General features: G+C 41.5%; 1 protein-coding gene across 2 annotated transcripts in view; it reads left to right on the top strand.

The window, feature by feature from the left end:
• Nucleotides 1-22,889, top strand: part of FGF12 (fibroblast growth factor 12) — a gene marked incomplete at both ends in the record, with an annotated part of 330,544 nt that overhangs the window by 68,535 nt on the left and 239,120 nt on the right. The window contains one exon of one of the 2 annotated variants that reach the window (XM_084231017.1): nucleotides 21,919-22,117. The exons of the other annotated variant lie outside the window; for it this stretch is intronic. Within the exon in view, the coding sequence (XP_084087143.1) occupies nucleotides 21,919-22,117 (199 nt within the window). Of the gene's footprint in view, nucleotides 1-21,918; nucleotides 22,118-22,889 lie in introns of those variants that run through there. 2 annotated transcript variants of the gene reach the window in all.

Genomic DNA, 22,889 nt, shown 5'->3' on the forward strand with positions numbered 1-22,889 from the left:
CAGGGCTTTATAGGTTAAGTGTTTCATCCACGGCCTCCTTGGTAGCCCAAGGGGTTAAGCACAGCACTGTGAACTTATCTGCAGCCTCTGCAGCATGAGTTAGAACCCCGGCCAGCCAGGGAGCAGCCCACATGGCGCAGCAGACCTCTCCTGACTCACCCGCTGCTCCCCTCAGCAGTGTACTTCAGTTAATCTGCCTTCTGTTCTGTTCTCCACTCTGTCTCTGGCGAATCCTCTCACCTCTGCACCTCTAGCCTATACTCCAGTTCTTGTATGCATAAATAAATAAATAAATATTTTTTAAAATGTGCGTCATCCATCATCTCATAACAGTCCAGGAAGGTAAGCAGGAAACATGTTCTTATTCCATTTTACAGGTAATGCAAGGGCATATCAGTGATGGTGATGACACATGAAGAAGGGCTAGGTGTTCTGTAGACCTGGTTCTTTGCATTTTCCTATCTCATTTCTCTGATTAATGTAAACGGACTATTACCCTGAAGGAAATTATAATTCTTTGAGTGCAAAAGGGTCATGAGAAAAACAGGACTTCAGGATTATTGTCTGATAGGAAAGAAGGCCTATAAAAATAACAAATGGCATTAAAGGAGAGTTTCTTGGCCTCTCTTCTAGCTGTATCCCTGCTGCCGGTTCCTAGGAGGTCAGAAAATATTGAATGGAATGAGTGAGCAAACTATAAGAAACAGTTTTAAAAAGTAAATGAGGAATCTTATTATTTCTTTTGCAGTTATTTCATCATGATAATAATGAAAATGTGTTATTTTCTGGTAGTGACATTGATCACCATCTATTACAGATCTCAAAGTATTAAATGTTTCCCTTTGCAATTTTTTACCTCCAATATATCTTCGTTCTGATGCCCACTGAAGATGGGAATCTTGATCTTCTTATATATTGTATTAATAAGAACAATATAAAACTATTGTTTATCATCTTTGATTAGAATGAACATTCTTCAAATTCCATGGAAAAACAATCCACTGAAAAGCCCCCAGTGTTCTAACTAAAACTTAACGAACTAATGTTGAGTAAGTTACATGATGCTTCCGCTGGGATGGACCTCACAGCATTCCCCTCACTTACTTGCTTCTCATACTCAGTGGCACAAAAGGTTCTCTGCATAGAGTCCCTGTGACCACTTGCACATCGCTATTTCTTCATTCAAGTCTTATTTCTTCTTTAAAAATAACACATAATGCCCTCCTCTCCCCCCCGGTAGCACAGGGGCTAAAATCTCAGCACTATCAAGCTATAGCCAGCCACTGTGGCATGAGTTCAATCCCTGGCCAGGGAGATAACCCACATAGCACAACAGACCTCTCCTGTCTCCCAGCTGCTCCCCTCAGTAGTGCATTTCAGTAGATCCTCCTGTCCTGTTCCCCACTCTGTCTCTAGTGAATCGTCTCACCCCTGCACCTCTGGCCTAGACCAGGTGCCGAAAGAATAACATGACTCTACAGACAGGCTGCTCAGTGGAAGAGGTGCTAGGTTAAGTCTAAGATCCCATTAGGGAAACCAGCACCAGGGGGAGATGCATTTTCTCTTAATGTTATGGAAGACATTTTTACAGTCATGGTTCACCAAAGGTAAAGGAGGGCCTCAGGAGGGAGTGCCAGTTAGCAGTGGAGAGCTTCAAGAAATGCTTGTCACTTGATCCTTGGTTTTCCAAACCCAGGACCCTGTGATTGTATCAGAATTGTTTTCTGTTCAACAAGATTTATATTTTGAACCAATTAGCTTGGTTTGCCATTAAGTGACTTTGAAAGTCACTGATTTAACCATAATCGCAAGCTTGGATGTAACCCAGGTGGATGCAAGGTAATTGGTGGTGGTGGTTTCACCCAAAATAAATAGGAGTCAAAGACTCCTATTGGTTTGAGAACGTGGTCATGGCCCCTCTTTTTAAGGCATCACGTTGAAGGAGAATATTCTCTTTATTCCTAAAATAACTTTGAGTTGCTCAGAATATAAATTTTGTTGCCCATTCAGGCTTTAATATAATTTTTCAAATCAGTCAATTAGTAGGAACTTATTACATGCTTCCTATGGCAACAGAGTGTCTAGGAGCTACTGAACAGTTACTATCTTCCAGGTATTGCTCTAGGCTATTTATGTTCAGTAATGCTGAGGCGAGAAGGGGAGGAGGGCAGGAGGGACTGCCTTACAGGTGAGCTCAGGCCAGATGGCCAGCGCCCCAGGACCCACCCCATGGGGCTGTGGAGCTCTTCTCTCTGTGTCCAATGCTTTGCTGGGTACTATGGCAATAAATGCATCACCAGGCATTTTCCAATTAATATTAGACTTGGGAAGCTTTCTTCACTGGCCAGGCTGAACAATTTCCTTCTATTCTTCCTTATCAACTCTGGTTTCCCCATTTTACCTCAACTCTTGCCATCACTTGAAATTTCCCCTTGTGATAGACCCTATCATTGCTTGGAATATCCTGATGTTCCCATCTTGACTCTCTCTCTCTCTCTCTCTCTCTCTCTCTCTCTCTCACTATTGCAAAATCTGACATTGTCACCAAGTTGAGGGTATATGGGGTGCCTGGATTTGGAGTTATTCCATCATCTCCTGAAGCATTGCTCCATTATGAGAACAAGAGATGCCAGGTTTTAGGTCCTTTAGATGTTGATAACATCCCAAGTAGTTTTTTTTTTCTTTTTTCTCATTGTATTTCTAAGATATGAAATATTTTATAATTTTAAGAGGGAACTTATTCTGAATTATCTTTGTGTCAAATCAGGCATGTAAGTATCAATATTGTTATCAGAGTAGTTGTTTTCAGTCATAGTCATTTGTTCCTCTTATTTTCATACATGTGAACTTGTTTTCTCTATTACACCTTCCTCCCTGTGTCCTTCTTCCCAACACACATTTAATTGGGACACCTGCTTCTAAATGAGGGCAGTAGATTCCCTGCCTTCTAGGAAATTGCAGAGGAGCTAAGACATGGGGAAGACACATATCAATAAAGCACAAGGTAGGAATCTCTCTTTGATAAGAGAAAGTCAGAAAGTGACCTTGACATTCAGAAAGGGAGGGAGAATCTTGAAGGTCTAAGATGTTTTCTGTGGCTCATGTATGCACTCTGGTCTCAAAAATAGAAAAAATTAACAGGAATATTTTTTTCTGATGCCATTAGGCTAGAAACTAGTCCCCCACACCTGCTGTTCTTCTGCTGACTACAGTAAATGGACTGTCTCTCTGACTTTTGGAGAGGACATAGAAGGTTTCTGCTCCCAGTTGCCAAGTCAGTGACATGGATGCTCTGTCCAGGCAGAATGAGGAGGAGCACTTTAACAGCTGCTCAGATCTCCTCTTCAAAACAAAATGTCTTTTCTCATTGTGGTCCTTACACCTCCTTTCACAAATACATACTGTTGGAGTACTAACTGAAATGATGTCAGAACCACTATACCATTATTCTTATTTTTCTCAAATGAAGGAACTGTCTGCCATATTGATTGGGATTAACTTTGGATTGTCCTCTATATTGTTTCTTGCTCTACCCATATAACACAAATTATAGACAGAAAATCCCCTGATGATTTAAAATGTTGTGTTTTTATGTTTATTGGATATTGACTAGAGACTGTTACATTTATTCTAATCTATTCTTATAGCTACACTCAAATGTTACTGAAAATTCCAGATGATGGCATCATGATAAAAACAGCTACTGTTTATTCAGCACATATTCTGTGGTATCAACCATGAAATTAATTTAATGAATTTTCTCACTCCTTAAAATCATATTGGTAGGTATACCTATTCCCATTTCTATGGTCTCTACCAAACTAAAAGGCAATAAATAAACAATTAACCTAAGTATCTATACCTATTTAGTTAAGTAACTAAAATGGAAATCAGAATTCTAATTACAATTCAAACATTCTCCTACTCTTGAGACATTTGGTTGCTTTGAATCTGGATACTTCTTATGTAAGTGTCTCTCTTTCAGACATAGCTAAGGTTAAAGTAAATGTGTGCATTCTCTCCAGCTCTTAATATAGTTACAGGGGTGTTACCATCTTTCTTTTGTAGCACACTTTTTATCTCCTTCAATTCTGAAGTAATTTAGGAAGTGAAGAATATACATACGCTATACATATTGGATTGCCTTCCTTTAAAATAGGGTCATCTCTGGAGTAAAATGAAACATCATCTCAACAGCTACACAAAATTTTTAAATTTAAAACCCAATATATTTTCAAAGGTAACATTAAAAATAATGCAGTATTACTATTGGTTTAGTTGCTATAACAAAAATATCATAGCTTGTAACTGGATAGCTTATGAACAATAGCAATATATTTCTCACAATTCTTATTAGTAATAGATGGTGCCTTTTAGTTATGACAATAGTGGTGGAAGGAAAGGATTAGGAAGTGTTCTGAGGTCTCTTATAATCCCAAAGGTAACACCTTCAAATACCATCACATTGGATATTAGGTTTCAGCATATAAATTTGGGGGGGAGGGCACAAACATTCAGTTCATAGCACCTATATGGCCTGTATAGCTTCCTGTCTCATCTTTTATTCTATACCTTAATTTGTACTTTTTTAAAGATAAACAAAGATGAAGTATTTTTTTCCTAGGAAGATACCATGGGGTTCAGCACTCAACAAGGTAACAAGGTATATTTCCTCTCCTGCTTTTGCTAAGAGTAGCAACCTCAGGTGATGGCTGAGGTCCTAATCCCACCTATGTCTTTTGAATCATAGATCCTCAGAGCTAAAGCAGACTATAGAGTACATCAGGCTGCCTTCCTTTTATTGATGAGGGGACAGGGGCTCAGAAAGGAGAAGAAAGGCCCAGGGTCTGAAAGCAAATGAATAGTAGTATTAGGACTAAACCTAGATCTTATACAGCTAGTCCTAAGCGGTTTTCCTTGTATGACCTTGGGAGAATTTATGGACAGCCTTACCTGTTCTTCTGCTTTTAAAAACAGACAACTGTGGCCACCTGGGATTTTCAATAACATTTACAGAGAACAGTTGAGTGGATGTGAGTAAATGGAACACGTTAGAATACAGACGCTTGGAACTCTGTCTCATATACTATTTATACCCACTTAAGAAAGTTGTAGTAAGGGGCCTCCCCTGGTGGCGCAGTGGTTGAGCACAAGGCTGTGAGGCTGCCCGCAGCCTCTGCAGCACCGGTTCGATCCCAGGCCACTGGTGAGGGTCCCACAAAAAAAAAAAAAAAGTTGTAGTAAGACATTTATATCCCTATCTAATTTTAATGTAGGTTGAAATTTAATTTAATGTAATTTCATTTTAATGTACAAAAAATTGAATCTTATTACTACCAACTATGTTGTACCATGAGTATCTCATTCATTTTTATTAAAAAATGCAATAGTATAAAATGTATCTATTAAATTGCAGTAGTCATTTTGAAAACTTTCTATAGCTCTCTGTTGCCTTCAAGAGGAGGCACGGATTCCATTGCAATACATCCCATTCTCTAGCAGTGTGTCACCAAACATACTTGGGGAATTGATTTCTACAACATGTCTTCATATTTCTTATTTTTTGATCCCAGTAAACTATCAGTGCTTCAAATCCTGTTCACTCATTTTTTGCTTTATTTGATCAGTTTAGTCTTACTAATCATGAGTTGGCACATGAGATATACTAAGTGCAAGGTGCACATGGTCCCCAACCTGGATGATTCTGATGTTTGACATTTCTGTGCTTCTCTACTCACTGCCCCAGGTCTTTATTAGCACCTTTTCCCAGAGATCACATCCAACTTATCCTCCTTGAGTAAGTTGTTCTCATGTCATTCCCTGAGGAAATATTGCGTGGTCCCTTCCAGTTGAAAAGAGTGGTGTTCTTTCCCGAGCATCTCAGAACAGAGTCCACCTCTCATTAGCAAGTGTTTCCTTCTGACTGTTATCACAAAACATATTGGGTTCATTCACTAGACAGTACATTCTTTGAGGTAATAAGCAATGTGTTATTTTCCTGATGTCCTCCATGTGCCAAGCATTTAGGCAGGTGGTACGTGCCCAGAGTTGATAAATAAAAACATAGGTATAGAGTGAGGTAGAAGGAAAGGAGAATAAATATCTTGATAGAAAACTTGGAAATAGGGCCTCCCCGGTGGCGCAGCGGTTGAGCGCTGGGTTGCGAAGCTGCCCACAGCCTCTGCAGCGCCAGTTCGATCCCCGGCCACCTGAGAGGGTTCCACATGGCGCGCAGGCCTCTCCTGCCGCCCGCTGCTCCCCTCAGCAGTGTACTTCGGTCCTTCTGCCTGTTCTGTTCCCTGCTCTGGCTCTGGTGAATTCTCTCACCCTCCTGTGCTTCTGACTGTACCCAGTGCTTGTATAAATAAATAAATATTAAAAAAAAAAAACAAAACTTGGAAATAGCAGATTAAGAAGTGGTGTATATACACAATGGAATGCTACTCAGCTATTAAAAAAAGGAAAGAATCTTGCCATTTGTGACATTATGGGTGGAACTAAAGGGGTTTATGCTTAGGGAAACCCCTTAGTGTAAACAGGTAAACAGAACAGACAAATACTGGATAATTCCACTCATTTGTATCAAGAAACAAAACAAATGACAGACAAAACTAAATCAAAAAACAAACCCTAGACATGACTATGGAATTGAGGCTACCAGGGTGTGGGTGGGGAGTAAAGGAAGGAGGGAACCCTGTAGTCTGTGGTAGAAGATTATCTGTGCTTTGGTGGTGGATATGGTGTGGTAACATACATCTGAGGAAGTGTGAATCTATACCACTAAATCATATGCATTGTTGTAAACTAACAGTACCTCAATTAAAAAAGATACAAATTAAATAAAACTAAAATTTAATACAAATTAAATTAAATAAAAGTAAAGTAAAAAGATCAGTTTCCTCCCTTCATCAGTCTCTTGCCTAACATTAATTTTTTTTTTTAAAGCATACACACACACACACACACACACACAGAGACATAATTATACATACTGGAGGAGGGTTGTAGAGAAAAAACATGGCCACTTAGCAGTCTTTTCTCTTCCAACATGTGGTTCAAATTACATGTGTTCAAACCATAAACTCATTCAGGGCCTCCCAGGCTATCCACCAGCCACTGCGGCATGATTTCCATTCCCAGCCAAGAAGGTCACCCATATATGCCACAGCAGATCTCTCCTGTCTCACCCGCTGCTCCCCTCAGCAGTGTATTTCAGTAGATCTGCCTGTTCTGCTCCCCACTGTGTCTCTGGTGAATCCTTTCACCCCTCCCCACCACACCTCTGACCTACACCCCAGTTCTTGCATGCATAAATGAATAAAAATAAATCTTAAAACACACACACACTCACTCACACATTCATTTCTTCACTGAATTTCCTCTAAGCTTTGGTTGTCTTTAAAGACGATTTGCAAGCTGTGTACTCCAGCAATGAGTTGCAAGTTTTACATGCAATTTAATGTTTGCAGCCAAGAAGCACAAGGGGTGAGCTAATTAAACAAATTATTTATGTGACTATAAGTTGCTGCAGCATCTGATATATATATTAAAAGCAATGACATGACTGTCATGAAATTACCTGGTAGAGAAGAACCTGAGGCAAGGTTAGTGTCCCACCTTTCAGCTCACATGTATTCTTAGCATGCTGCACCAGATGTTTTGTGAGTGGCAGTACCTGGTGAAGAAAATTCTCACTAGCATCACAGTGAATTCTGTACTTTGATGATATTTCTATGATTGCAAAAAAAATTATGTGTCTTTTATCCTATGCAACAAATCAGTAAGAGAAATTCCCATGTTATAAAGAATACTGTTTTATTTGAAAATAGATGTTCACTGAAGAGGATGAGGGTAAGGGGAGTGAGGCAAGACAGAAGAAATGCCTACTTATTATGTTATGAGGGGGGCATTTGGGAGGAAGCATTCATATTTTTAGTGCAGATTTTATAATTCATTTGACTTTATCTGAATCAGGTAAATTTCAAGAGGGGAAATGAGGAAAACATAGAGATGGAAACAAAGAATTTCAAAGCTGGAATATAATTTTTTCTCAAATATGACCTTCGCTTATTCCCTCAGCAGTCAGAGCTTCTATATATGTGCATGTAAATCAATCATATAATAATAACATAAAACTATCATACTGGGTAGTTGTGAGGGTTGAATGGAAACCATGCTATACAAATTAGTTTTTATATTTACATTCTTAAAAAGAAATAAATTCTGAAATATGTGATTCATTAAAAAATTAAATCATATAGCATACATCACTGATGTCAGAATCTGGGAGACTGAGATACTGGGACAATTTTGGCTTAGGTCATTAGTAACTGTGTAACCTAAGATTAAGTCCATCTCAGTCTTCAATTTTCTAATCTTTAAAATGAGGGTTCTGGGGGCCTCCCTGGAGGCACAAGGGGTTAAGACTCAGCACTATGAAGATATCCACAGCCACTGCAGCACAAATTTGATCCCCAGCCAGGGAGGTGACCCACATGGTGCAGCAGACCTCTCCTGTCTTGCCTACTGCTCCCCTCGGCAGTGTATTTCAGTCAATCTGCCTGATCTGTTCCCCACTCTGTCTCTGGTGAATCCTTTCACCCCTCACATCTCTGGTCTGCATCCCCACTCTTGTATGAATAAATAAATAAATCTTTAAAAAAAATGAGGGTTCTGGCCTGGATGATTCTTAAGATTCCTTCCTGTACTTAAGTTCAGTGATTCTATGTCTAAATCTTTGTAGTAAAAATCTACTACTTTCATTTTCCAAATGATCCTAAGGAACATAAAGATTAAACTGTTTGCTCAAATAGCAATTATGAATTAAAATGCAAAACCTCAGAACTTAGTGACTTAATGCTGCAGTAAGTTGCTTCTAGATACATACTTATCCTGGGCTCCCTGAGGCCGAATATTCTGAAAAGAAAATCAGAGGTTGGCGTTTTATGTATACTGCCGGTGCATTTCTTTTAACTCTCACATTTTACTGCCTTAGCTAATCTGTACACACTTTAAATACACAGATTTTGCAACAGGGGGCTCTCTAACAAAGACAAAAATTAATGAGACACACATGGCGGTCTGATTTTGCTTCAGAAGCTGCATAAGTCTTGCTTGCAATTTTCAAGAAAGTAGAAGGTAGATGCTGTGCTATTACATGCTATTACAGGACTCAGGGTTATAAACTCATGGGGATGTCAGTATCAAGGATTATTTTTTGATGATTGCTGGGCAACAATGCAATATTGGATGGCTGGTATTCTGTCTGACAAGGCAGCTATACAGCAAATCACAGTATAGCAACTCATACCTGCCATCATCCTCTCCTTGGTGAATTTCGGGTTGAGCAATAAAGAAAGAGAGTAAGAAGATTTGTTCAATGGATCAGAAGAAACTGTCAGATGTGGAAGAGGTCAGTAGGACCCATGTAGTAGAGTGGAAAAGACATCCTTTGGGAATTCAACAGAATTAAGTGCTAGTTTCATCACTTATGAGAATCCTGGCTAATTGAATTTACTCCTCTTTCAATGTTTTGTTCTGAAACAGTATAATAATAATAATCTCAGGCTTCCCTGGTGGCCCAGGGGTTAATGTCTCAGAGCTATCAAGCTCACACCAACCACTGCAACCTGAGTTCGATACCTGGTCAGGGAGCTGACCCACATGGTGCTGTAGACCTCTCCTGTCTCACCCACTGCTCACCTCAGCAGTGTATTTCAGTGGATCTGCCTGTTCTGCTCCCCACTCTATGGTGAATCCTCTCACCCCCTGCATCTCTGGCCTACACTCCAGGTCTTGTATGCATAAATACATAAAATAAATCTTTAAAATAATAATAATAATAATAATCTCCATCATGCTCATCCTACAGGATTTTTGTGAGGATAGAATGCTTAAAAGCACAGAGGTTAGTCACACAACTTTCCATGTAAAACACCTCTTAGTGGTATTCTTGTTCACTCCCCAATTTTGAAGATAATACCGTGGACATAGTAAGTTAACAATTGTCAAATAGGAAATGAGATGGCTGCCTTTTAAAATTCCTATCTTTGGGCCTCCCCGGTGGCGCAGCGGTCGAGCGCTGGGTTGCGAAGCTGCCCGCAGCCTCTGCGGCGCCGGTTCGATTCCCGGCTGCTCCCTGGCCACCGGAGGAGGGTCCCACGTGGCGCGCAGACCTCTCCTGCCGCCCGCTGCTCCCCTCAGCAGTGTACTTCGGTCCTTCTGCCTGCTCTGCATCCTGCTCTGGCTCTGGTGAATTCTCTCACTCTCCAGTGCTTCTGGCTGTACCCAGTGCTTGTATAAATAAATAAATTAATTAATTTTAAAAAAGAAAGTAATCTTCATTTATATAAAAAATAAAAAAATAAAATTCCTATCTTTATGCTGTGACAAATGTCAGTCAACATCTAATCTCTCTCCCTATTCTTCATTGTACCTTGGAACATTTAGTTGATGCCTTGTTTTATAAGATTTTTTCTCGGTTTAATAGTAAGTTTTTTCAAATTGTTTCTACCCCAAAGTTGTGATTCTCTAGTTTCTTTCTAAAAAATGAAATCAGATACTATATTAAAAGCTGTGAATATGTGCATAGATTAATATCCTTATTTCTACCATATATTGAATCTCCAGATTTCTTAATGATTACTGGGAGTAGAAATTGTAGATTTTATAACAGACAACTTATAACAGCTGACAAAAGTGTTCCCTTTTCACACTTTTCAGTGAGAACCCCACAGCCTTCCTACAGAAAATCTTATGTGTAGGGAGCCATTATAGAGCTCCTGATACTATTCTTTGCCCTCCTAATTATTTTCTTTGGTTCTCTGTTCACCTCTCAGTTCATTAGCTTTTATTTACTTTAAAGTCTCTTACCTCAATATGAATCTTTCCTACACAGGAGCCCAGAAGGGTCAAAGACCACAATCCACTGTGGTTTTAGCTAACACCTAGGCATTTTATACTGGTTATTGGTGGGGGGGAGGGCGGGGGAGTGGGGGTTTACAGGTGACTCTCCTCATTTATATTTTAATAGGTTTGTTTATTTTCTTTTCCTTGATCTAGAATGTCACATCTCAGAGGAATATTATCATTTAACATTTCAACCTTTTGACTGTTTAAGCCCTCTCATTAGCTGTGCAGCCTCTGCTACACACACAAGAGCCATGTAAAAATATTAACCCTGTGCTTTCTTCACAGGGTGATCTGAGATGCTTTCCTTGAATCTTGCTCTGTTCTACTATCACTTTTTCCTATTAGCAATCAGTTTCACCATTCATCCTTATCTTTTTACTTTCTAAAAGAAAAAAAGTGCCAATAATTACCTTGGAAGCAACCTAGAATGGCTGATGTTCCTCCATGCCAGCATTGGTGACCATTTGGTGACCATTTCATAGAATACCTATCTCACTTCCTGGTCTTGACTTAGATTCTCTGATGATGGGAAATTCATTTCCCTATTTTGGGAAGCAGTCTATTCCATGGTTTGTCGCGTCTCCACATATGTGTATATGTACCTATGTGTATACAAATGTGTGTGTATGTGTGTACCTGCTTAAGGGAATCTAAGTTTGCCTCAGGACAAACAGATAACTTTTATTATTCAAGTACTTTTATATATTATATATATAAAAATATATATACATACTTATATGTATATAAAAGATTTATATATATTTTATATACATTTTATATGTATATAAAAGATTTTGTGTATTATACACGTAAGATTTTATATATTTATATTTTCTATTTATATATTATATATTACATATATCATATATCATATATTTATATATTACATATTACATATATCATATATTTATATATTATATATTTATATATTATATAAGAACCTTTCAGACCCTTAAAGACTGACATTACTTTCCTCATTTTCTCTTTCCCTGCCTCTAGTTATTATTAAACTAGACCTTCAAATGGGGCTGTGATCACCATGGTACAAACAGTATGGATGTCCATGGTTCTATGACTTAGATTCTGAATGGCCTTAACTTGTGGGTTAGCCTAACTTAAAAAAACAAAAAACAAAAAACAAAAAACATTTTAAGAATATCATCTAAGAACGGTCATGAAAATAGCCTTGGATTTGAAGCTAAAATAGATTTTTCATTGTTGCCCTGACTAACCTGTACTTTAGACCATTAATTAACATTTCTGACCTTCAGTTTTCTCATTGTAACATGTATATAATAATGTTGGCCTTATTAAGATTTTGTGAGAATTAATTAAAACAATCTATGTAGAGGCAGTACTACTGAGCCTGGTACATTACAGGTGCCTAATAAATGTTAGTTTCTGTTCTCATTCCACCCCAACCTTCCTTTCACTCAAACAGTTTTTTTTTTTTTTTTTAATAAAGAGGCATGTGTTTTTAGTTATTTATTCGTTTGTTTTGTTTATACATGCACTGGGTACAGTCAGAAGCGCGGGAGGGTGAGAGAATTCACCAGAGCCAGAGCGGGGAGCAGAGCAGGCAGAAGGACCGAAGTACACTGCTGAGGGGAGCAGCGGGCGGCAGGAGAGGTCTGCGCACCATGTGGGACCCTCCTCCGGTGGCCTGGGAGCAGCCGGGGATCGAACCAGCAGCCAGAGGCTGCGGGCAGCTTCGCAACCCAGCGCTCAACCCCTGCGCCACCGGGGAGGCCCTCGCTCAAACAGTTTTAAACTATATTTTGAACATGGAGTTTTCAGTTGACATTTTTGCATCAGTCAAATTAAAGGCCTAAGATTTGGCTGAAATTATAAAAGGACCTTAGGAAAACCCAATGACTTATTAATGAAAACAAACTGTGAGCTCTTCATAGTTTGCATTGCAGGAGAAAATCTTATAGTAAGTACTAATTCATCTCAGAAATACACCACGGAGGCTAATAATTTCTGCTATTTCCATGGTGCCACAGATTATGTATTTTGGCCTAAGGACTGACATAAAATTTTCCCATTAATTATCGGCTTCACAAAAGAGACTAGGCAGGAACATCAGTATAAAATAATACTGGAGAGGCCAATGTGTAACAAAGGACATTACAACAGGAAGGGTAATTTACACCCTAGGTGGTATCTAACACCACCTAGATAACATGATTAGATTCATATTCTGGAGTCCACAACTCCACATCAGTATCTTAGGTGCTCCTATCGTTTTTTTTTTTTTTTTTTTTCTTTTCTGTATAGTTTTTGTCCTGTTTCTGTTTAGTAGAAAATCTCTCCCCTTGACCATCTTAAACATGGATGAGTTCCTCAAAACCCAGGTACAAGACAGAAATGCACATCCTCTTTTTAAAGTTTTAAATACACCTAACTAGGCCCATTTTCACAGTGTCCATGCAAAGACAAAAATATGAATTTATTATCATTTTAGTAATATAGTTTGAGTGTCAGTCATGTGGTAGGTATTGTGAGAGACTGCTATTTAAACAAGATCTGTTCCCTAAAAGTTTGGAATCTAAAATTAGAAATAAGAGCAAGTAGAAATGGTCCACAGAGAAAGCAGCTCACCAAAGATGGGTGACAGCCTGACCTTAGTGTCACCAAACCATTTCAAAGTCATTTTGATCAGATTCTGAGATTTAAAAAAATCTGCTACTCACTTTATTTGCTGTCTGTGTTCTTTTTTTTGCCTTCCTTTTTGTTATATTTATTTTCTTCATTGAATGTGATCGAGGCATTGTGTGTGTGTGTGTGCGCGTGTGAAAGTGTATGTGTGTGTGTGTGTGAGAATTTGGTGATTCAAATCAAATCAATGTAAACTTTTAAGAAGGGGAATGTGTGTGAGAGAGAGGCAGAGACAAGAGACAGAGGGACCAGAACATAACAGGCCTAAAAACCAGAGAAGGGATTTGTCGGTCAGAAATCTGGGTGCCATGTGCCCTTTCAGCTTATCATATTTTAAAAATGGATTGAATGTGGGAAGATAATTTTAAAGGTTACTGCTAATGTGAAGAGATTGGATTGGAAATGCGGAAGTTGTTCTGGGATTAACTGATTTTGTTTCTCGATGTAAGTTTAAATGTCTTTTTTTTACTTTAATAAAGATGGATTAATTAATTCAAGTATTTAATTAATTGCTTAATTAATTGACTAATTAATTGATTCAAGTATTTATTGAGTATCTGCTATATGCTTAATGATATTTTAGGTACTGGTGATAGGAAATTTTTTTTTAAAGACTAGAGAATTTTACTCACATGAAGAGTAATGGACTTCATTTTATCCAACTTATTATTTTATAATTGAAGAACTGAATATCCGTAGGTTATGTGACTTATGCACAATCACCCAGGTATCAGAAATGATCCAGAAGTAGAGCCCAAGTAATATAGTAAAAGTAAAATCTACTAACGGGAAGTACTTTTCATAGAGAACATTGGCTAGTGGTGACTTGCTGGCGAAAGCTCTTTTCAGCAAGGTGTTTGTATTTGTCTTTTTCCCTCTTTTCTTGGTGGTAGGAAATCAAATAAAATGATGACTCTCTCTCTTTATAGGTTATACAGTTTAATAGCCATCTTCTAGCTGTTTCTTTTCTAGAAGAAGGGATACCACTGGATCAGTGACAATGAAAATTAGAGAAAGGCTGACATAATGAGGCAGGTTTTCTAATATCCTTAACCCAGCTGGAAAGGAAACTAACCAAATATTAGTGCTGTCTTCCAAGCCAAACCAATGTAAATATTTAGGGAAGGGGAATAGAAAAAAATACAAATTTTTGGGGTCAAATTTACATTTATAAATTATAAATTTCTCAAATTCCTGTTTTGATTTAGTTTCCCTATAGTTTTTTTTATGAAGTTTAACTCAAATTACTGAACTGAGGAGAGTTTCAGAGGCCATCTTCTCATGGTAAAGACAGGGAAAGCCACATCCTATCTCCCTGGCCCAGAAAGAGAAAAAGCTGCAGAGGGAAAAGATTTGAGACACATGGGTCCCCTTCTTTTCAACATCAAATGATATCTTTTTAAGATTTATTTATTTATGCACACAAAAATTGGGGTACAGGCCAGAAGTATGGGGTGGGGGTGAGCAGATTCACCAGAGACAGAGTGGGGAACAGAAGAGGCAGATCTACTGAAATACACTGCTGAGGGGAGTCAGGAGAGGTCTGCTGTGCCATGTGGGTCAACTCCCTGACTGGGGATCAAACTCCTACTGCAGTGGCTGCGGGCAGCTCTATAGTGCTGCTTCTCAACCCCTTGTGCCACCAGGGAGACCCTCAAGTGATATCGTTAAGGTTTCTTGAAACCCTGTGAAATCCTGCTGGGAGAGCTCTAGAGGTTGATGAACAAAAGGGCATCTGACATTCCCGTTTTTTCTCTGTATGACCTAAGTTAGAACATCAGACACATTGAGGTCAATAGGACTGTATTAAGCTCATTAAGCTCAGAGATCTTCACTCACATTTATGTGACATGGGGAGGTATATGTCACTTGTTGGAGTCTCATTTTGTCTGTTTATTGCTTTATTCTCATCTCCTTAACTTTCCTCATGAGGTTATTTATCATCTTACTGAGATGCTTACTAAGATAATACATGGGAAGATGATTTCCAAACAGTAAAGGATTAAATGTAAATGATAATTATACTTTACATGCATTTTAACATAGAAGATAAAAAGCAATGGGAAACAAATGACATGGGTTACATTTGAATTTTACCAATTTGGAGCTGGGTGACCTTGATTAAACAACCTAACTTTTCTTTGCCCCAGACTCTTCGTTTTCAAAATGAGAATGATGACAGAAATTACCTCCTAGGACTGTATAATAAGGATTCAATTTGTCAATATTTGTAAAGGACATAGACCTGGGCAGGAAGATTAGCATTAGCTCACCTTAGTTTTATCTTTTCTTACCAAAACAGATATTGTCCAAAACATTGATAATTTCTCAACTTGAGCAGTAAAGATACTGCTCTGTCATAAAGATGAATTAAAGCTATTTTCTTTCCTGTTTTGAGAGATGACCAAACAAATATATAACATGTAGTAGTAATTCAGTTGTTGAATAAAGCACCAAAAGTGAATTTGGTGTATAAAGGAATTTGTAAATTATTAGAAAGTAACTGTTCGTATTGCTTTTGCCAACCTATTTTAACTGACAATCTGGCAGAGAAAAGCAAATGAAAGTACAGCAACTGTTTGGGATAAAATCCATGGAGAAAATGTCTTCTGCTTGTCAAGCTCGCAGTGTCAGAGCCCAGTGAGCTCACATTGACCAAGCTCTGCGTGAAGGGCCTGATCTCGGCGGGATGAGGTATGGGCAGAGCTGGCCTCCTCTGTGTTCCCAACAGACCTGGACATTGACAATATTCCATTAATGAAAGTTGGTTTGTCATTACAATATCATGATTAATCATTCATTTCAAGTAGATCTCTGGCCTTTGTTAAATACATTATGTCCATGAATGAACGATGATATGTATGAATCATAGGGTATGTTTTCCTGTTTGGAGAAGTCTGAATTTTAAAGCTCGGGGTGAGATGGGCCTTGATTTGAATGGATATTTTCCTGTTTGTTCTAAAGTTTTACATTATTATCACATCATTCTTGAGTCTTAAAGTAGCTCAGTTAGGTAGGTACTGGTAGTATCATTATCATTGATCTATTTTGAAAATAGGTTTTAGACATATTGAATAACTTGTCCAGTAGCACACAGCTAGTGGTGATTAAGACAACAACAAATACATGGCAGGAACTATGAGCTTGTTGAAGGTAAGGAAGAAGAGATGGAATGTAGACAGTCCCACTGGTAACTGAAACAAAACTTTGAAGACAATTTGTGATCAACACAAGGTTTCTGGTGAATGTGTACAAGAGCCCTAATAATTTAATTTGGGAGTTGGAAGATTTGGCATATGAGTAAGGGAAAGAAAAGTGAATGTATTTTTTTTCCTTTTAAAATAAGGAGATGATTAGTTTTTTATTAGTGTTTTATTAGTTTGACTGGAGGCCAGAAATATAATTATATAATTACAGTTTTGATGTGTATATGGCAACTTTCTCCAAAGTAATTAAATCTGCTTCCATCATGATATTTTAGAATTGCAAAGGGAAATTCCCAAGTTGTTCAAAGAAATACTGAAAATCAAAGTATTGTTATCCCTGAGATATTATCCTTTAAAATAATCTGATTTTTAAAAACTAAATCCTAAGTAGGTTGATTTGACCTCATTGACCCCCAAAGGCAAAGATATTGGAAAAATCCTAGTAACCATGGAGGGAAACTTATGGAAATTTTAACGACTCTGGAAAGAAAGTTATGGATTTCTGGATATAAAAAAAATTAGCTTAAAACTATTTTTTAGTTCTGTACATGGCTTCTGAGCTTAAGAGCTAGGTGCATAGGTTCTAGATTACTTCTCCAATTTCTCTATATTTACCTCTTCTCATTGGGGAAATGGAGTAAATGATGCAGATGATGACTAAAAAGGACTAAACAGCCAAAAAGCACTCTGACTAGCTGCAGGAGAACAAGGAAAAACATAAAGTCTTTGTTGTCTAATTGAATTGAATACACCACATTCTTTTAATAGACATCTAAAGACAGGACTAATGTTCTCAGAAAGCTGGCATTTATTGCTTTTGTTTTATTCCTTAAATGCCTAACTTGACACAGTCTTTGAAGACAGAGAGAAGAACTTCAAACAGCAACTGCTCTCTGCTTTTCATGTCTTCCCCCATTATTTTCTTCTATACTGTGTCACTACATTCGTTACCTTCTGTATCAAAAATTTCATTTTTCATAAACCTACAGAAAAAAAAGTCAACAGTTCCAAAGATTACAGTGCATGTCTCTTCAGGTCATTTTTTCTTTCTTTTTTTTTTTTTTTAGCTGGTGAGTAGGATAGGATTGCAATTTGGGGGAATATGACAGTGAGTTTATTTTTCCTTTTATACTATTTTCTTTACAGTATATATATGTCTATTATATATCTACATTTATATATCTATCTCATCTCAAACTTTTACACCTGAAGAACTTGTTAAAAACTCAAATTCCTAGGCTCTACTCATAGAGATTCTGTTTCAGGTTCTGAAAATCCATCAGGAATCTGAATTTGAAAAAAAAAAAATCATCTCAGAAAAAATCATGCATTTTTTTTTTAAATTATCATCATCTCTTCATTCATTTGGCATTTTCCAGTTTTCAAAATGCTTGCGCATACAATCAGTTCTGTGTGGTAGATGGAAATGATTATCCCCATTTGGAGGATAAAAAAGAGATTCAGAGTTCAGTGTGATTACCTCAAGGCCTCACTATATCCCCCTACCCTTTATCCATTTCTCTGGATTCCTTGCCTTAACTGACCTTTTCTGTTTGGGTATTGAAATACAAAAGGCAAGGAGCACTTAAAGCCAGGCAGCCAGATCTGTGCCTGCCTTCTTCAAGAATGCTAGTCAAGGAAGGAAAGCAATTTATTTATAGAATGTGAATATTCCCTGATTGATAGTGTTAGCAATTGATTTAATTTTAAGTAATTCCCCTTGTCCCATCCATGCACTTTTGAAATTCTTCACTTTTGGAAAAGACCAGTGTGTGTGTGTGTGTGTGTGTGTGTGTGTGTGTGTGTGTGTGTATCTTTTTTGGCTCTCCTGTTCTATATTGTTAGAATCCCAGGTTCACTGTCCTTATTCAGCCACAATGATCTGCTGGAAGGGATGTGTCCTCCCCATCTGCAGTAGGCATTTCCCTGCCTCTGAGGTATCTCCCCTGTGTAATCTTCCTAATTGTCTGCCCTATGAGCACTGTCAGTGTTATGCCTGGAGGCAGCATGCAATGTCCAAGCCTCCAGCACAGTAGGATGACTCTGTGTAGATATAGGACTTGGTCTAAACAACCTACCAGACTGCAATCCTTCTCATTGCTAAGTGAATTTCTGCTAGGCTCACAGGCTTGTGTCCACATCTAGAAAGTTCTTGGGGCATCTCCAATCTTCACATTCATTCTCAGTAGCTTCCAGTGTTTGCTTTTTTTTTTTTTTTGCCTTTCATTAGGGTATTTCCATCCTATACCTGTCTCTACTTGGAAATCATCCTTTTAACCTTATGACCCTACCCTTGAAGTTTAGTGAAGTGTCCCTGAAGGGAAGGAATTAGGTTATTTCAATACAAGTTGAAGAGATCTGTAAATGTAAGGAATGAACAGTCACTTCCAGGCCTTAGTGTGAATGGAAGGTGATTACTCCTTTCATGTTTCCAAAACCTTTCATGCTGCATTTTAACTTGGAAGACAGTATCTTCAGTGCTGAGTTTTCAGTAACATCCAGCTGTCATCATAAATACTCCTGGAGACCTTACTGCAATTTAGGGTGTTAGTTGACTGTCCTTGTCACTGTCACTCTCACACCACCTCTATTCTCCAATCTGTGCAGGGTGCTCACTTAGCCCCTCATTGAGCCTGCTAGGCAGTTTTCCAGACAGAACCAAGAAATCTGGGTTCCAAGGATGCCGAAACACTTGCCCCAAAATAAGCTGATGGTGGGGCCCAACATAGGACCCAAGAGGCCATTGTTACTTTCCCCAGTGCCCACTGCCTTCCTCCCTAAACAGAATCCTAAGTGCTTCAGCTTATTCCAGGGAAGGTGGACAGCTTCCTCTCAGCATGCCTCACCCCCTCCAATCCCACCCCGTCCCTTCTTTGTGCACCCAGATTCCTTTAACCGGTTGGTAGTTGTGTTTTCTCTTTTCCCTGGGGGGAGGGACGGGACAGAGCAGACCCGAGCTGCAGTTCCCTCACTCTGCCTCTGAGAATTTCTCATCCAAACCTCAATCACGTAGGATTGCGTAGAGAGGAGAAAAGGGGAGAGACAGAAGACAGAGAAGGGGGAGAGGGGTGACGGGAGGGAGGGAGGAGAAGGGACTCTGGGAGCAGAGGGCGCGAGGGAGGGCAGGAGGACCCGAGTGCGCTGCGCTACCCTAGCTCCAGAAGCCGGGCCCCCAGCCTGGCCCCACCTGGGCGCTCCCGAGCTCCTGGGCAGGTGGGCTGGCGCTGAAGGAGGCACCACGTCGACCGCCGGCTCTACGTCCCACCCGCCTTCTCGGAGGCTGTCTTCCCTGTTTGGAGTTCCCTGCGGAGCGGGCGCTCCAGTCGAGCGAGTCGACCCGGCGGCGGCGGCGACGGTGGTGGAGGTGCCCGGGAGCCGGTGCGGCTCGGCGCGCCCCGCGCCTCTGCCCATGAATGGGACTCCGCCCTGAGCGCCCCCTCCGGGGCGGGGAGGCGGTGGCGCGGCGACGGGGGGCGCCCCAGTAGCCAGCCATTCGGAGCGGCCACCCGCGTAGCAAGTTGGGCGAGTTGACGGCAGCCCGCACCTGCTTCCCGGCCCTGGCTCCAGAGTCAGCGTCCGGCCCCGAGGGCCCGGGTTGCGCACTCGGCTGCCTCCCGCCGTCGCCCCGGGCGGCCTAGGGGCCCCGCCCGCGCCCCGGCGCCAGACCATGGTGGGCAGCTCCGGCCGAGAGCCACAGCCTCCTCGGACCGACGTCTGCAGCCAGCACCCGCCCCGCCCGAGCCGAAGCGCGGGTGTTTGCAGCGCGCGGGTGACTTGCGTCCTCGGCCGGGATGGGCCGCGCAGAACTGAGTGATCGGCCTTGCGTCGGGCGGGCGATCCCCATCTGATCTGCCGCCTGCGACCTGTCGACTGCCGGGCCGCGCGAGCCTGGGGGGCCCGGGCAGCGCGGCGATGACCTGATCCCGAGCCCGCCAGGGCGCCCCTCCTTCCCTCGCTCGCTCTGAGCCTGTGCGGAGACCGGCGCGGCGCGGCGGCCCCGGGCGCACCATGGCGGGGAGCTCCAGTTAAAGGCGTGTGGGCGCCGAGCTGGAGAGGACACCTTCGGCATCGCTGCCTTTTGAGGGGGCTTATTTAAACTACTGAGTCATTCCAGATTTAGGATTCCCTAAATAATCACCAACTGTGCCCGTCTCGTGCCAGAAAGCCAGCGGGAAGAGAAAGAGCGCCCGCTCTGGGACCGCGCGTATCCTTGGCGCTCGCCTCTCGCGGGTTTCTCCCCGAGGGGTGCTTGGCCCTCGAGGATCTCCCTCCCTCCCTCCCCCACACTCTCCCTCTCCCCCCCCCCCCCCGGACCTTGCATCCCGCTCTCTTTGCAGCGCTACTGGCGGGGAGTCGCGCTCGCCGCAGCTGGAAACAGCTGCCCCCGCCCGGCTCCCCAGCTCCGACTCCTGCTAACCGCTCCCACTTCGCGCCTCTCGGAATTCCAGAACTCGGGCGGCGGGCCCCGGGAGAGCCGCAGCCGGTGCGATGCATTCCGTAGACCTCACTCAGCCGGGACGGAACTCCTAATCTCCAGAACTGCGGGCTGCAGGGAGTTAAATTGCTGCCTTCCTCTCCTTCTGTCTAGCGGTTGGTGGCTTATTTTCTAAAGGAACGTTTCATTCACTTTTTAGTATTTTCTACCGGGGGCACGCTACCCGCCTCGGTTGAGACTCTGCTTTGTAAACGGGTTTTCTATGTATGTGTAGATATACTTTGGACACCTGACAACGCTTGCGCCTCTCCACCGGGGGCACGGCTTGTTGTTCTGGACATCCTTCTACCCCTTCCACTTGGTACTCCGAGCGCTGTGTGACCCAACTCCCCATTGCCCCTGGACGCGGATCGCCTTGGGGTGCAAGAGTCTAGTTAGCTGGAAGGCCTGGGACCGCCCCGCCCCCAAACGCCAGCGGTTGGGGAAGTTTACATCTGGATTTTCACACATTTTGTCGCCACTGCCCAGACTCTGAGTAACCTTGTGGGCGCCGGGTTTTCGGTACTGCAGCCTCCTCAAATATTAGCACTGCCTCCCGGCGCCTGCCCTATCCCTTCAGGCCGCCGAGGTCCTGCCCTCGCCCCGGCTGAGCACGATACCGAGGGCGCAGTGGAGCCCGGGGCCCCGGGCCCGCGCTGAGCAGCTATGGCTGCGGCGATAGCCAGCTCCTTGATCCGACAGAAGCGACAGGCGAGGGAGTCCAACAGCGACCGGGTGTCGGCCTCCAAGCGCCGCTCCAGCCCCAGCAAAGACGGGCGCTCCCTGTGCGAGAGGCACGTCCTCGGGGTATTCAGCAAAGTGCGCTTCTGCAGCGGTCGCAAGAGGCCAGTGAGGCGGAGACCAGGTCAGTAGAAGCCCAGGCCATGGGGTCCTCAGAGATCGACTCCTCCCTCCCCTCTTCAAAGTACCTGGGGGCACCCGTGCGAGGGAAGGAGAAACTCCCTCTTCCATTCTGGGCCACCTTCTCCCCTAATTTTCAGACATCTCTCACTCAGTAATCTTCTATCAGTTAATAGCTTTTTGTCCCATATTCAGGAAAACACAACACCTTGATGAATCCACGTTTTGTGTAGGATGTATGTTACTTGTATAGGTGTTCTTGGTTCCAAATAGCCTGTAGAGTCCTTGACCACCTCATTCAGCCTCAATAGTTCTCTCTCTTTCCAATCCATCCATCCATCCGTGGATTTCTTATACTGCCTACTCGGGACCTAACTATGAACATTTTTTTTTTCTATCCCTCGTATCATTTATCATAGTTTTGGACACATACATTTCGTAGACACCAGAGGAACTTAAATTTTTCTCTTTTTCTAACTCTTGCTCCAGCAACACATGATATGCATCTTTCAGACATTGGATCAATTTCTCACCTCTCCATTTCCCCATATGCTCTTTCACTTCTTTCTACATATAATGCCCTAGTCTCAGTCTTCAACAATTGTCATGGTTTCCAAGGACTCTGCTCATTAACTTTTCTTTCCTTTGTACACTCACGCTTCCTTTTGGGACATTAAGAGACTGATAGTATCTGCAGTTTGGGACCAAGGAATGTAATAAGAACTTCAAACTTTTCAGAGATTTTCCTGGCAAGGCTTAGATGAAGCTGATTCTCT

Source organism: Talpa europaea (genome assembly GCF_964194135.1).
Source record: "Talpa europaea genome assembly, chromosome: 4".
NCBI classification, from domain to species: domain Eukaryota; kingdom Metazoa; phylum Chordata; class Mammalia; order Eulipotyphla; family Talpidae; genus Talpa; species Talpa europaea.